This window comes from Aureococcus anophagefferens (genome assembly GCF_000186865.1).
Source record: "Aureococcus anophagefferens unplaced genomic scaffold AURANscaffold_1, whole genome shotgun sequence".
NCBI classification, from domain to species: domain Eukaryota; class Pelagophyceae; order Pelagomonadales; family Pelagomonadaceae; genus Aureococcus; species Aureococcus anophagefferens.
Window position 1 is genome coordinate 2841525 of NW_008705561.1, and position 13954 is coordinate 2855478.

A 13954-nucleotide genomic window follows, 5' to 3' on the forward strand; every position below is an offset into this window, starting at 1 on the left:
CGCAGCCTCCGTCGCGAGCACGAGACGGAGGCCGTCGGCGCCGCGCCGGATGCGCGCCAGGTGCTCGACGTCGCCGGTGCTCCGACGGCAGAGCCGCGCGCAGCGCGCCGAAGGTCTCGCGCCGCCGCCGCCGCGCGACGAGCGTCGCGTCGCCGACGGCGCCGAGCGCAACGCAGTCCTCGTCGCAGCGCGTGGCGCTGCACGCGGACCTGGCCGCAGGTCCGATCGGGCGGGTCGCGCGGCGCGGGGCGCGGCGCGCGGCGCGGCAGCGATGGCTCGTCGGCCATGATGAGCCTTCATTCCCCCCCTCTCGCGTCGCGTTGCGCGCCGCGCCGCGCGCGCGCGCGTTGCTGCGGTTCCGCAACGCTTTTGACGAAGCCTGCCGCTGGCACTAGCAGCGCGGAAGCGCCTACAGGCGCGCGCTTCGCGGCGCATCGGCGCCTCGCCGACTGCATCGCCGATGCTTGAACTCGTGTTGCCGTGACCGGTAGCTTTTGCACACCTGTCGTCGCACCGCTTCCCGCCCGAACGCATCGCCTACGACCCCTCAAAACCTCTCAAACATCATGGGCAACGCTCGTCGCGCCCCCTACGGCTCGTCCAAGGCCGCGAAAACGAAGAATTCGCCTCCGAAGCGCCGGAAATCGCCTCCGCCGCCTCCGCCGCCGCAAAAGTTCCACCCGAAAAACCTCGGGCCGCTGCCAAACGTCACGCCCGCCGACGACCTCACCGATATCGTGGCTCTCGCGAACGTCCTCGTCGCGCTGACCGCCTACATCGCCTTCGCGCGGCGTATCGGCGTCCTCAGCGTCGCGTCGCTCCCGCTCATCGGCGCCGGCGCCGGCGTCCTCGCGGGCGTCACTGCCATCTTCTTCATGAACTACGACGTCGACAAGCAAGGGAAAACGGTCTACGACGGGCACACGGACAAGGACAACAGCTGCGTGCGCTGGGCGACGCGCGGGCTCTGGTCCGCGATCGGCCTCCCGGCGGCCGTCGTCCGCTCGATCTCCGCGAAGGTGCTCGTCATCGACATCTTCAGCCTCAAGCTCGCGACGCACGACGCCGACGGCAAGCGCCTCAACCCGGAGTACGAATACGTGCGCGTGTGCAAGGGCTACGAGAACGCGAAGCAGCTCGCGCTCCTCTACCGGGACCTCATCGTCGCGATCCTCATCTACGTCAAGGTGAAGAAGGGCCGCGCGGTCCCCGTCGTCTCCTTCGGCCTCTCGGCCGCCTCCTTCGTCACGGCGCACCTCACGGGCCTCGACTTCGTCGACGTGATCGGCGCGCTCATGCACCCCGAGGCCTTCCTCGCGCTGCCGACGAGCCCGGCGACGCTCGCGAAGAAGATCGCGAACGGGAAGATCGTCACGGTCGCGACCTCGCTCGCGACCTACGTCAAGGCCGACGCCGCCGTCGCGGCCGTCGTCGCGCTCCTCGCGCCCGGCGCGAGCTTCTTCGCGAGCTTCCACGTCGGCGCGTTCAACGGCCACGCGACGTTCCTCGTCGAGATCTCGAAGGCGCGGTCCCGGAAAATGCTCGACCGCTGGGCCTCGATGACGACGGCGGCGCGCGAGGCGCTCTCCAAGAAGCTCAACGCCGCGAACGTCAAGCGCTGGGCCTCGATGACGACGGCGGCGCGCGAGGCGCTCTCCAAGAAGCTCAGCGCCGCGAACGTCAAGCGCTGGGCCTCGATGACGACGGCGGCGCGCGAGGCGCTCTGCAAGAAGCTCAAGCTCGCCTACGACGAGGGCAAGATGACGGGCCTCGTCAAGAAGGGCGAGACGCACTCCGAGGCGACCAAGGCCAAGATGCGGAAGCCCAAGTCCGACGCGAGCAACTATGTCGGCAACAACAACAACACCCGGGATGACACGATCCACTGCTATTGCCCGAACCCGGCGTGCGACGGCGGCGCGAACGGCACGGCGTACCGCACCTCCATCCCCCACCAGAGCCGCGACTTCCCCAAGCACTTCGCCAAGTGCTCGCCCTGCGCGGACTTCGTCCGCAAGGCGCTCGACGAGGACGACCCGGAGGGCGTCCTCTTCGGCTCCCGCTTCAAGTGGCCGAAGTGGCTCCCCGCCCAGCAGTAAGTGAGCCCTGCCCTGTCTCAGCTGACCCTCGAAGGCCTTCGGCAAATGCTTCAAGTTATACATATAAGTTGTCGGTTTTTGCGAGGCGATTTTTGAGGTGGTTTAGCGACGCTCGTTTCCCGTGCATGTTGCATGTTTTTTACGGCCAGCCCGGACCGGACAGGCATGGAGTGGCCCCAAGGAGTCCGCGCTGTAGTCGGTCTTTGGTAGCTCGCGACTGCCGACCAGTGTGACCGCGCGCCGTGGAACAGGAGCCCGCGCCGTAGACGACCGCGCAACGTCGACGGCACCGCGCGCGCCGCGAAACGACCATGAAGTACCTCGACATCCTCGCGTCCTACGTGCCGTCGTTGGTGGTGTCCCACCTCCTCGACGACCTCGAGGGCCCCGTGCCGACGCGCGAGGCCTTCCGCACGGTCTGCCTCTTCTGCGACGTGTCCGGCTTCACGAAGCTCAGCGAGGCGATGGCGCAGAGCGGCCGCGGCGCCGAGGGCCTGAAGACGCACCTCAACTCCTACTTCTCGCAGATGAACAAGATCATCTCGGGCAACGGCGGCGACATCTTCAAGTTCGCGGGCGACGCCATGATCGTCCTGTGGCCGCCGAGCGACGACCTCGGCGACTTGGCGCGGCGCGCGACGCAGTGCGCGATCGAGATCCAGCGCGCGCTCGACCAGAGCCACGCGGAGGTCGCGGCGTTCTCCGCGGGCCCGGCGCCGGCCGACGGCCGCGGCGCGCCGCCGGGCAAGGCCGCGCAGGTCAATCTATCCGTCAAAATCGGCGTCGGCGTCGGCGACGTCGCCGTGCTCCACGTCGGCGGCGACCACGGCCGCGCGGAGTACGTCGCCGTCGGCGACCCGCTGGACCAGGCCTTCGGGGCGGAGCACCACGGCGCCGCGGGCCACGTCGTCTGCTCGAAGGAGGCCTGGGCCCTCGTCGGCGACCACTTTGGGAAATTGGAGGACGCGGGCGGCGGCTTCGTGCGCGTCGACGCGGAGGCGAGATACGCGAAGACGCGGTGCCAGGGCATCGCGGCGTTCACGGAGGACCGCTTATCGTCCGCGTCCACGGACCCGAAGACCGAGGCGGCGCTGGAGGTGCGGCTCGAGCGCTACATCCCGCGGAGCGTCCTCGCCGCGCTCCAGCGCGACTCGCGCGAGTGCGAGAAGTGGGCCAACGAGATCACGTCCTGCGTCGTCGTTTTTGTGAATCTGGGCATCTCCGAGGCCATGCTCAACGGCGCCGCGGACGCGCGCAGCGACCCCGACGGGTCGCGGCTCCGCTTCCTCCACGACGCCTTCGGCGCGGCGCAAAAGGCCGTCTACGAGTACGAGGGGTCCGTCAACAAGTTCCTCCACGACGACAAGGGGTCGACGCTCATCGCCTGCTGGGGCCTGCCCCCGACGACGCACGTCGACGACCCGGTGCGGGCCGTGCTCGCCGCGCTCCGGCTCTGCGAGCTCCTCGCGGACTTAAAGCTCGTCGCGTCCGTGGGCATCACCGTCGGCGACGTCTTCTGCGGCGTCACGGGGTCCGTGAAGCGCCGCGAGTACACGTGCCTCGGCGACTCCGTGAACCTGGCCGCGCGCTTGATGCAGAAGGCGGGCACGCTCGTCGCCGGCGGCGACGAAGACGCGCCCTGCGGCGGCGTGCTCGTCGACGCGAAGCTCCGGGACCGCGTGGGCCCGGTGCTCCGGTTCGCGAGCCTCGGCGAGATCACGGTCAAGGGCAAGTCGGAGAAGATTTCTATTTTTCACCCCTACGGCCCGCGGCGGACCCTCGACTGGCCCGACGACCCGCGGACGGCCGACGGCCATACCGCGCGCCACCGCCACTCGCCGGCCGCGGTCTACGCGCGCCACCTCGCCTGCCAGCTCGACCAGCGCGCGGCCGCGACGGCCCTCGAGGCCGCGCGCGCGGCCTTTGGCTTCCGCGCGAAGCCGCCGGACGGCGCCGCGTGGCTCAAGGTCCAGCACTCGTCGACGCGCGCGCGCGTCGGCGCCGTCGTCGGAGCCGCGGCGAAGGCGCGGCCCGGCGGCTCGACCTACGGGCGGCTCCGGAGGTCCGTGCTCGGGGCGCGGCCGTCGTCCAAGGGAACGAGGAAACCAACGTCCTTCTTCCAGATGTCGCCGCGGGGCCGCGCGCCGCCGTCGCCCGCGGCGTCCGGCGCCGACGACGACTCCGACGACGGCGACGCCGTCGATTTGTTAGATGACGAGGGCTACGACATGGGGCAGCTCGTCGCGCGCGAGCCGGCGTTCGCGCGCCGGAGCCGGTTGCTCTGGCGGCGCCTCGAGGGCGAGGAGTTCCTCGACGACGACCGCGACCACGCCGTCGTGCGCTACGCGGGCGAGGCGGCGCCGTCGCGTCTCGTCGTCGAGTGCGCCGAGGGCGGCGCCTTACTCGGCTTCGGCGGCGACGCGGCCGCGGACTGCCTCGCCTTCGACCTGGACGGCTGCGAACGGCCGACGATGCGCGACCTCCGCGACCGCGCGCACGCGGCGGCCGTCGCGGCGGGCCTGCTGCCGGCCGCGCGGGAGCCGGGCCCGTCGCCCGCGGCGACGCGGCTCCGCAAGGCCGCGCTCCGCGCCGTGGCCTTCCGGACGCCGCGGCGCAGCGCGAGCGAGGACCCGAAGCGCGGCCTGAGCCGCGACGCGCCGCGCGAGGCCTCCTTCTTCAAGGGCCGCGCGCTCACGTCGACGGCGCGCGCGGCGCGGGGCAACCGCCACTTCTTCTCGCGGGCCGTCGTCGACGCGGGCGACGACGACGACGACGCCTTCGCGCCGCGCGCGCCCGCGACCGAGGCGCGCGAGCCCCCCGCGAGCCGCGACGCCTACGTGCTCCGCGTGCGCGGCACGCGCGCCTGGCTCCCCGCGGACTCGCTGCTCCCGCTGACGAAGCTCCAGGCCTTTGTCGCCGCCGTGCTCGGGATCGCGCCGGACGCGCTCGACGAGCGCCGCGCCGCGCCGCACTGCGATCCGGCCGGCGGCGGCCGCGTGCGCCTGGCGCTCACGCGGCGCGTCCACCTGCTCGGCGCGTCGAGCCGCGTCTCCGTGCTCCGGAGGGAGCTCTTCCTCGCGAAGACGGCGCTCGGGGGCATCCTCGAGGCCGCGGCGCCCGACGCGCCGGTTGACGAGGACCTGCCCGCGCTGCTGGAGCGCGCGAAGCGCGCCGCGGAGGAGGAGCCGATCCCCGAGCGCGACGCGCCGCCGGGCCTGCCCCTGCCGCCGGCGGACGCGCGCGGGGACGACCCCGCGCGGCCGCCGGAGCCGGACGGCGCGGCGCCGGAGCCGGAGCCGGCGCCGGGGCTCGCGGGCTCCATCGCCGCGTCGCTCCGGGCGTGCAACGTCGCCGCCTGCGGCTCGGCCATGGACGCCGAGGACCCCTGCGAGGACGTCGTGCCCCGGGCCTACGAGCCGCCGCCGGAGGGCGCCCCCGCGCGCCGCGAGTCCGCGCGCGCGTCGTCCGCGGCGGCCGCGCGGCGCGGCCGCGCGGTGCTCGTCGTGCCCGAGGCCCGACTCGGCAGCCGCCACGGGCGCGTCGTCGTCGTCGAGGCCGAGTCCGGCTGCGGCAAGTCGGCGCAGGTGTCCGCGTTCGCGGCGCTCGCGTCGCCGCGGACCGCCGTCGTCTGCTTCTGTGCGGCCAAGCCCTTCGGGGAGACGACGCCGCTGGGCCCCTTCGTCGCCGTGGCCGCGCACTACGTCGGCGTCGTCGCGGCGCGCGCCTGCGGCGGCCGCCACGTCGCGTGCCGCGCGCTGCTCGGGCGGCCGGAGCTCGACGACGACGGCGCGTGGGACGCTGTGTGGAAATCAAATCTTCAACCCAACTTCAATGTGCGCGTAATCGAACGACTTGGACAAGACTCTTTCGCTGTGCTCCGAGAACTCGACGAGAGCAACCGATTCGTCCAAAAATCAGCCAAATCGACTTCGATTTGACCGAGATAGAGAGCTCTGAAGTTTGGTGGGGACCCCCCAAACCAGTGGTTGATTTCCACACAGGTGGGACGCGGCGCGGCGCGAGCTCCGCGACGTGCTGCGGGCGCCGGCGGAGCTGCGCCTCGACGGCGGCGACGGGAGCGCGAAATTCGCCCTGCTCTTCCGCCTGCTGAACGCCGCCGCGCGGGGGCCGCGGCCGCTCGTCGTCGTCATCGACGACGCGCAGCATCTCGACGTCGCCTCGTGGAAACTCGCGGCGCTCTGGCGCTCCGAGGCGCTGCCGGGGCTGCTGGTCCTCGCGACGCGGCCCCTCGTGTGCCTGCCGCCCTGGCGGGCGCGGGAGCGGGCCGCGGCGGCGTGCCTGCTCGGCGACGACGACGCGAGCGACGGCGAGGCCGACGAGGTCGCGCGGCGCGACGGCGGCGCGGCGCCGGCGGCGCCGACGACGATCCGCCTGGATGGGTTGCCGCCCGAGGACATGGAGTGCCTCGTGCTGGAGACGCTCGGCGTCGGCGTCTGCGCGCGCTCGCCCGTGCGGAAATCAACCGCTGGTTTGGGACGTCCCGACCAAACTTTGAAATTCTCTAGCTCGGCCAAATCGCCGTCGATTCGGCTGATTTTTGGACGAATCGATCGCTCTCGTCGAGTTCTCGAAGCACAGCTGAAGATATTGTGTCGAAACGTTCAAATACGCGCATATTGAAGTCGGGTTGAAGATTTGATGTCCACGCAGGTGCTCGCGCGCGCTCCGCGGCGCGGTCTTCGAGTACTCGCGGGGCAACCCGGGCCTCGCCGCGGACGTTTTAGACGAGCTCGTCCACGGGCCGGACCACGACGCGCGCTTCTCGCGCCGCGACGCGGGCCTCCCGCCGAGGCGCCGCCCGAACGCGGCGGCGCCCAAGCGGTCGTCGGCGAACGGGAAGCGGAGCCTCGCGGCCGCGCCGGCGAAGGACGGCGTCGTCGACGCGCGCCGGGCCCGGGCCTGGCTGCCGCCGCGGCCCGGCGCGCCCTCGCTCGAGGTCGTCGAGCTCAACGGGTCGACGCTCGTCCGCGGGCCCTCCGGGCGCGGGCCGGCCGCGCGGCTCGACGACCTCGGGCCCCGCGGCGGCCCGCACCCGGGCTGCCGCCTCGCGCGGGCGCGCCTGCGCACGTCCGCGGGGGCCCCGCTGCGCGTCGCGGAGACGGCGCGGCCGCGGAGCGCGTCGGGCGACTTCGCGGAGCGCGCGTCCGACGCAGGGCAGCAAAAGGGTGATTCAACGTCGCTTCAACGTGAGTGTTCCGCGCGCGCGCGTTTCAAACCCAGCACCCACGCTTCGAGAGCGCTCCGAGAGATGATCGCTCGTCCAAAAATCAGCCGAAACGAGCGAAAACCGACCGAGATAGGAGCCTTTGAAGTTGGGCATGTCGCACCCTTTTGCTGCCCAGGTCCGACGCCGGCGACGACGGCGCGGCGAAGAAGCGGCCGTCGTCGAGCGTCGTCGCCGTCGTCGACCGCTTCCCGCTCGCCAACACGTCCCGCCAGTCGCTCACGGAGAAGCTCAACGGCCTCGACGTCACCGCGCTCATCGTCGCGAAGACCGGCGCGGGAAACGGGCGCGACAGGCCCAAAGGCTCCTCTCTCGGCCGTTTTCCACTCGTTTCGGCTGATGCTTGGACGAGCGATCATCGCTCGGAGCGGACTCGAAGCGTGGACGTTTGTTTTCCTCGAACGCTCACGTTGAAGCGACGTCGCATCACCCAGGTCAAGACCGCGGCGCTCGTCGGCCACGCGTTCTCGCTGCCGTTCCTCAAAGACTGCGCGCCGCCGTCGCTGGGCGGCGACGCTTTGGAGGACGCCGTCGGCGACCTCGTGGCCCTCGGCCTGCTCGAGGTGCTCCCGGACGCGGGCGACGCGGTCGCGGGCCACGACGACGCGCGCTACGGCGCGGGAAAAAAGGGCGCGAACTTCACAGGCTCCTAGCTCGACCGGTTTCCACTCGTTTTGGCTGATTTTTGGACGAGCGATCATCCCTCGGAACGGCCTCGAAGCGTGGATGCTTTTTACGGAACGCGCGCGGAACGCTCCCGTTGAAGCGACGTCGAATCACGCTTTTCAGGTGCTCTACGCGGTCGCGCACGGCCCCGCGATGCGGCGCACCGTCGCGCGGCGCATGCTCGTGAGCGACCAGCAGCTCCTGCGGGACCGCATCCGCCGCGCGGCGGACGCGGCGGCCCAGAAGCGGTTCCGGCGGCGCGAGGCGCAGCTCGCGCGGCAGGTCGCCGTCGCCGGGTCGAGCCGCGGCGCGGAGACGTCGGGCGTGCTCCTCTGCCTCAAGCGCTGCGGCAAGGTGTCGTCGGCGCTGGCGCGCGTCGCCTGGACCTGCGAGGCGCTGTCGGCGCCGTCGCCGCGCGAACAGGGCGACGACGACGCGGCCGACGGCGGCGTCTTCCGCGGCGCGTTCGTCCGGGGCGACCGGCGCCTCGCGGTGAACCAGCACGTCCACTACAAGCCGCGCTACGCGAGCCTCACGGCGACGGAGCTGCTGCTCTTCAAGACGGAGGCCGACCTGCGCCGGGGCGCGCCCTACCACGCCGTGCCGCTCCTCGGCGCGTCGTGCGCGCTGGCCCGCGACGAGTCGCCGTCGTCCGCGACGAATCGGGCCCGGTCCAAGCTCGGCGGCCAGTCCGGCGCGCCGACGTTGGTGCTCACGTCGGGCAACTCGACGTCGAAGAAGCGGCGCGACGTCCTCGTCTTCGCGTCGCCGCGGCCCGGCGACGACGACGCGCGCGACGACCTCGAGGACTGGCTCGTCCGCGTGCGCCTCCTCGCGCGGCGCGAGCAGCAGCGGCGCGCGGCCCGGGACCACGACGCGGCGCACCACGACGTCGACGCGGCGGAGGAGGAGGAGGCGCCGCCGCGGCAGCGGTCCGCGGAGGACCACGCGCCGCCGCCGGACGCCGGCGCGGGACGCGGGCGCTTCGAGTTCGCTTCAACACGAGTGTGACGCGCCCGAGTGTTCCGGAGAAAGGATCCACGCTTCGAGAGCGCTCCGAGAGATCATCGCCCGTCCAAACATGAGCCAAAACGAGTGGAACACGACCGAGATCGGAGCCTCCAGAGTTGGGACGTTCGCGCGCTTTAGGCCGGACGCCGGCGACCACGTCGCGCCGCACCGCCACTCGCTCGCGCACCGGGCCGACGCCATGGTCCTGTCGAGGAACACGCGGCGCGACGGCCCGCGCGCCGCGCCGGCCGCGCCGCCGGACCTCCTGCGCGTCGTCGTGCGGGTCGAGGCCGCGAGGAACCTGCTGAACCGCGACGTCTACGCGCTCCCGCACTCCGTCGCCTACGCGCTGGCCCTCGGCGGCGCGCGGCGGCGGAGCGCGCGGCCCGTGCTCGGCAAGGCGGCCATCACGTGGGCCGAGGAGCACGCGTTCCTCGCGGAGCGCGCGGACGTCGACGACGGGGCGGGAACGGAGAGATTCAATTTCGCTTCAACGTGAGTGTGCCGCGCGCGCGCGTTCCGGGACAAGCATCCACGCGTCGAGACCGTTCCGAGAGATGATCGCTCGTCCGAAAATCAGCCGAAACGAGCGGGAAACGGCCGAGATCGGAGCCTTTGAAGTTGGGCATGTCGCACTCTTTTCCTGCCCAGGTCGAGGACGCGACGTCCGGGTTGTCGAGCCTGAGGCTCGCGGTGCTCGACAAGCGCGCGTTCATCGCGCCGGACCGCCTCGGCGACGTCGACGTCGACCTGCGGCCCTACGTCGTCGACGACCCGCCGGACGAGCCCGACGGCGCGCCCTGGGAGCGCCACGCGTGCCTGCGGGCCACCGACGCGACGTCGTTCCCGCTCAACGCGCCCCAGGAGCAGAACATCCTCTGGCTCGCGAAGGACAAGGTCCAGCCGCCGACCATCGCCCTCGCCATCAAGATCTTCAAGGCGCGCGTCTCGTAAGGAGGGCGTCGCCGGGGCGTTGTGTTTTTTTTTTGCGCCAGGCTCGCTGAATTCCATTGCAAGCGCCCCTATCTAGGCTATGGACTCGATGAGTTCGATAAGTCGCGCGCCCCTACAGTGTAAATACACGAGTACAGGGTGCTGGCCTCCAAAGGGGCCGGGATTTCGGAGGAACTATGCGTGGGGTCGTGAGAGGTGTCGAGGTTCGCGAGTCGCTGTCCGGCCTCACCCACCCCCGGCCAAATCGCTCTGACCTCGTGCCTCAGCGCTCTGACATCGCCCTCGACACCGCCATCACCGTCTCGCGCGCGCCGGCGCGGGCTTCGCGCGCGCTCTCGCGCCGTTTTAAGGGTTGCTTCGCGTTGCCCGCCCCCCTCAGAGTGCATCGCCCGACGCGCGCCTCGGGGGGTGGCGCCGAAGGTGTTGAGCGAATCGAGGTTCGCGAGTCGCTCGTCGAGTGAGAGTTCACCGACCCCGGCCAGATCGTGTTGTGTTCAATCACAATCAACCAGCGGGGTATCCTCAGTGTCGATTCCACACATAGGGCTGGGGCGCCCCATAGGAATTAAGTAACTAACTATCTCGGCCGGCCGGAGTACGTCTAGGGAGCTATCCTGGGCCGCCAGTACGCCTAGGGAAGGGGCGAGGTCGTCGAACCTCGGCAAAATTGGTCGCCTATATCAAATCATGTCAACATAAGCTCGTTATATGTCGAAAAAAGGCGATTTGGAGGCGTTTGGGGGGCAAAAAATCGGGGAAACGTGGTAATTGAACTTCAACATTGCACTTCAAGTGCAAACTTTTTGATTCAACGGATCTCGGGTTATCTCACGAAAATTTTTGGTTTTCGACACTGGTGGCCACGGGCGGCGGGCGTCGCCCGCGTAGACATGCGGTCGCTTCTCTACCTGTTCGTCGTGGCCGTCGCGGCGACTCCGCCGGCGAGGAAGCAGAAGCGGGCGGACAAGAAGCTGAAAAACTACGCGTCGACGCCACGCGAGGCGAGGAAGCAGAAGCGGGACGACAAGAAGCGGAGAAAATACTGCTACGCCGATGCGAACGACTCGTGCGACCTCCTCCACAACGCCGTCGGCGGCAACTGCCTGAAGCGGCTCCGCAAGGACCCGTCGCTCTGCCGGCGGCTCCGGAACGCGACGCGGAACGCCGTCGGGTACCTCGAGGACGCGGGAGCGCCGCCGATCGAGCCGATCCTCCGGCCCGTCGTCATCGGCGCGGGCTTCGGGCACACGGGCACGCACGCCGTCGCGGCGTACCTCGACGAGCTGGGCTTCAACGTCGCGCACAACCTGCCCCACGTCGTCGTCGACGCGATCCGCTGCCGCAACTTCGCGAAGCTCGACGCGTTCGACGCGTTCCTCGCCGTGCCGAATAGCTTCCACCCGACTTCACTATGCGCGTCATCTTACGGTCTGGACCGGACTCCTCACTGGTTGATTCGCGCGCAGGTTCTTCGACGACCCGCTGGCCGCGACGTGGCCGATCCTCCGCCGCGTGTTCCCGAACCACCGCCTCGTGCTCACGCACCGCGACGACTACAAGCGCGTCTACGCGCCCGACGACGCGCGCTGCGTCGCGCGGCGCGAGCGGCGCGACCCGATCACGCTCGCGCACGCGGCGAGCTCGTGCATGGTCTTCGGGGCCGTCTGCGCCGCGGACCGGGCCTGGAACAAGCGCCTGCAGGACGAGAACGTGCGGCGCTTCCGCGACCACGAGCTCGTCGCGCGGCACCGGCGCAGATTCGGCATCGAGCACGGGCGCGCGCGATCCTTCGACATCAAGCGGGGCGAATTGAACTTCACGACGATGCGCGACTTCATCGGCACCTTCGGCGCCGCGGCGACGTACACGGGCGCGGGGCCCCACCACCCGGACTGGCCCTTCGACCACAAGGTCGACTCCGTCGGCTTCTCCCGCGGGAGCCCGGCATCCAAAATCAGCTCGGCGGGGACGACCGGGGGGCGGACGCCCGGGCGCGCGCCGAGGACGCCGAAGGCCCGCGACAAGCTCGGGGCCCGCGCGGCGCCGTCCACGTTCCTCGACGAGGCCACGTTCCGACGAGCGGGCCCCGTGGACGTGCGGTTCGACGACGACATCGTGCGATGATAACGACGGCTGTTTGTGCTCCGTTCTACCCTAGACCACGCTTGCGTCTTGCGAAGGGCGCACGAGCGCCGCGGCGTGGTCGGGGTCCTTGTCGTCGTAGGCGTCGAGCTCGTCGAGCGCGCGCGCCATAACGTCGTGCGCGGCCGCCCCCTCGGTCGGCGGCGCGTCGTCCGGAGGCGGCGCGAGCTCGTCGAGCGCGCGCGCGAAGTCGTCGTCCGGGGCCTCGTCGGCCGGCGGCGCGGCGGTCTCGTCCTCGGGAGGAACCGCGTCGTCCGGAGGCGGGTCGTCCGGAGGCGGCGCCGCGTCGTCGGCAGCCGCCGCGTCGTCCGGAGTCGACTCGTCCTCGGCAGCCGCCGCGTCGTCGGGAGTCGACTCGTCCTCGGGAGGCGCCGCGTCGTCCGGAGGCGGGTCGTCCGGAGGCGGCGCCGCGTCGTCGGGAGTCGACTCGATCTCCGGCGGCGCCGCGGCGGCCGGAGGCGGCGCGTGGGGCGGCGCCTCCGCTTCGTCGTCGGACGGCCGCGGCGTGTCGTCGAGTGGGATATCCACGAGCACGCCCTCGTCGCCCTCGGCCCCGGCCTCCTCGTCGCCGGCGGCCTCTTCGAGGCGCATCGGGTTCTCCGAGACGCGGACGTCGTCGCCGTCGTAGGCGTCGACGGTGGCCCCCGGCTTCGCGGCGCGCGCGAGCGCGGGCAGCTCGACGCGGCGCGGGATGAGCGCCCGGGGCCCCCGGAGGCAGGCGTCGAGGCGCGGCCGCCGCGCGCGGACCTCGCCGACGTAGGCCCGCCACGCGTCCAGCGACTTGCGCTGCAGCCCAAAGGTGAAGAAGCAGGCGCAGCCCTGGGCGCTGCCGACGCCGAAGAAGACGAAGTAGAGCACGACCTTGGAGTAGGGGTAGCCGCCCGGCGCGCCCCGGCAGGGCCCCGCGTCGCCGTCGAAGTAGCTCTCCTCCAGGAGGCACGCGATCCACCGCTCCCACGCGTCGGACCCCGCCTCCTGCGCCATGGCGTCCACGGCGATGGCGAAGCAGCAGAACATGAAGATCATGTTCGCGCAGTGGAGCACGATGAAGACGAGGGGCGTGCCCGCCTGTGTGCAAATCAACCGCTGGTTCGGGACGTCCCGACCAAACTTTTGAAATTCTCGAGCTCGGTCACATCGAAGTCGATTCGGCTGATTTTTGGACGGATCGATTGCTCTCCTCGAGCTGTCGAAGCACAGCGGAAATGCTCGTCTCAAAACATTTCGAATACGATCACATTGAAGTCGGGTTGAAGATTTGATTTGCGCACGGGTGCCCGCGAAGCCCATCTTCCGCGCGAAGCCCGGGTCGTCGAAGATCGCCGGCGTCGCCGACGCGCGCGCCTTCGCCGCCGCCGCCGCGATGGACGCCAGGGACTTGCGGAACCGCGACCGCCGCGTCGCCTCCGCGCCCGGCGGCGGGGCCGCGGGCGCCGCGCGGTGCTGCGGCGACACGGCCGTCGTCGGTTTCCGCGCGATGACGTATAGGACGTGGCACATGAAGCCGAGGCCGACGAAGGACGTCGCGAACATGGGCCCGAGCCAGAAGGCCCAGATGAAGGTGCCCGTGACGCGTTCCCGCGCCGGCGCGCTCCCGGGGTTGAGGTAGGGCCTGTGTGCAAATCAACCGCTGGTTTGGAACGTCCCGACCAAACTTTGAAATTCTCTAGCTCGGTCAAATCGAAGTCGATTCGGCTGATTTTTGGACGGATCGATTGCTCTCATCGAGTTCTCGAAGCGCAGCGGAAGTGCTTGTGTCAAAACATTCGAATACGCTCACATTGAAGTCGAGTTGAAGATTTGATTTCCACACAGAGGTAGGGCGAGCAGATGGGGA

The 13954-nt window shown here is 70.5% G+C and overlaps 2 protein-coding genes across 2 annotated transcripts in view; one reads left to right on the forward strand and one right to left on the reverse strand.

Annotated features, from left to right (window-relative positions):
* Positions 1-566: 566 nt before the first annotated feature.
* Positions 567-9975, forward strand: AURANDRAFT_60889 (hypothetical protein; the record flags this gene model as incomplete). The annotated part of the gene is made up of 10 exons (XM_009034198.1): positions 567-2095; positions 2197-2233; positions 2366-5901; positions 6101-6640; positions 6771-7262; positions 7463-7604; positions 7779-7931; positions 8134-8999; positions 9160-9472; positions 9673-9975. The coding sequence occupies 10 exons, from the start codon at positions 567-569 to the stop codon at positions 9973-9975; spliced, it is 7911 nt and encodes a 2636-aa protein (XP_009032446.1).
* A 2154-nt stretch (positions 9976-12129) lies between these two features.
* The window catches only part of AURANDRAFT_60890 (hypothetical protein), a gene marked incomplete at both ends in the record, with an annotated part of 5089 nt that continues 3264 nt past the window's right edge, over positions 12130-13954 (reverse strand). The window contains 2 exons of the mRNA XM_009034303.1: positions 12130-13185; positions 13339-13729. Coding sequence (XP_009032551.1) covers positions 12130-13185; positions 13339-13729 — 1447 coding nt within the window. The remainder of the gene's footprint in view (positions 13186-13338; positions 13730-13954) is intronic.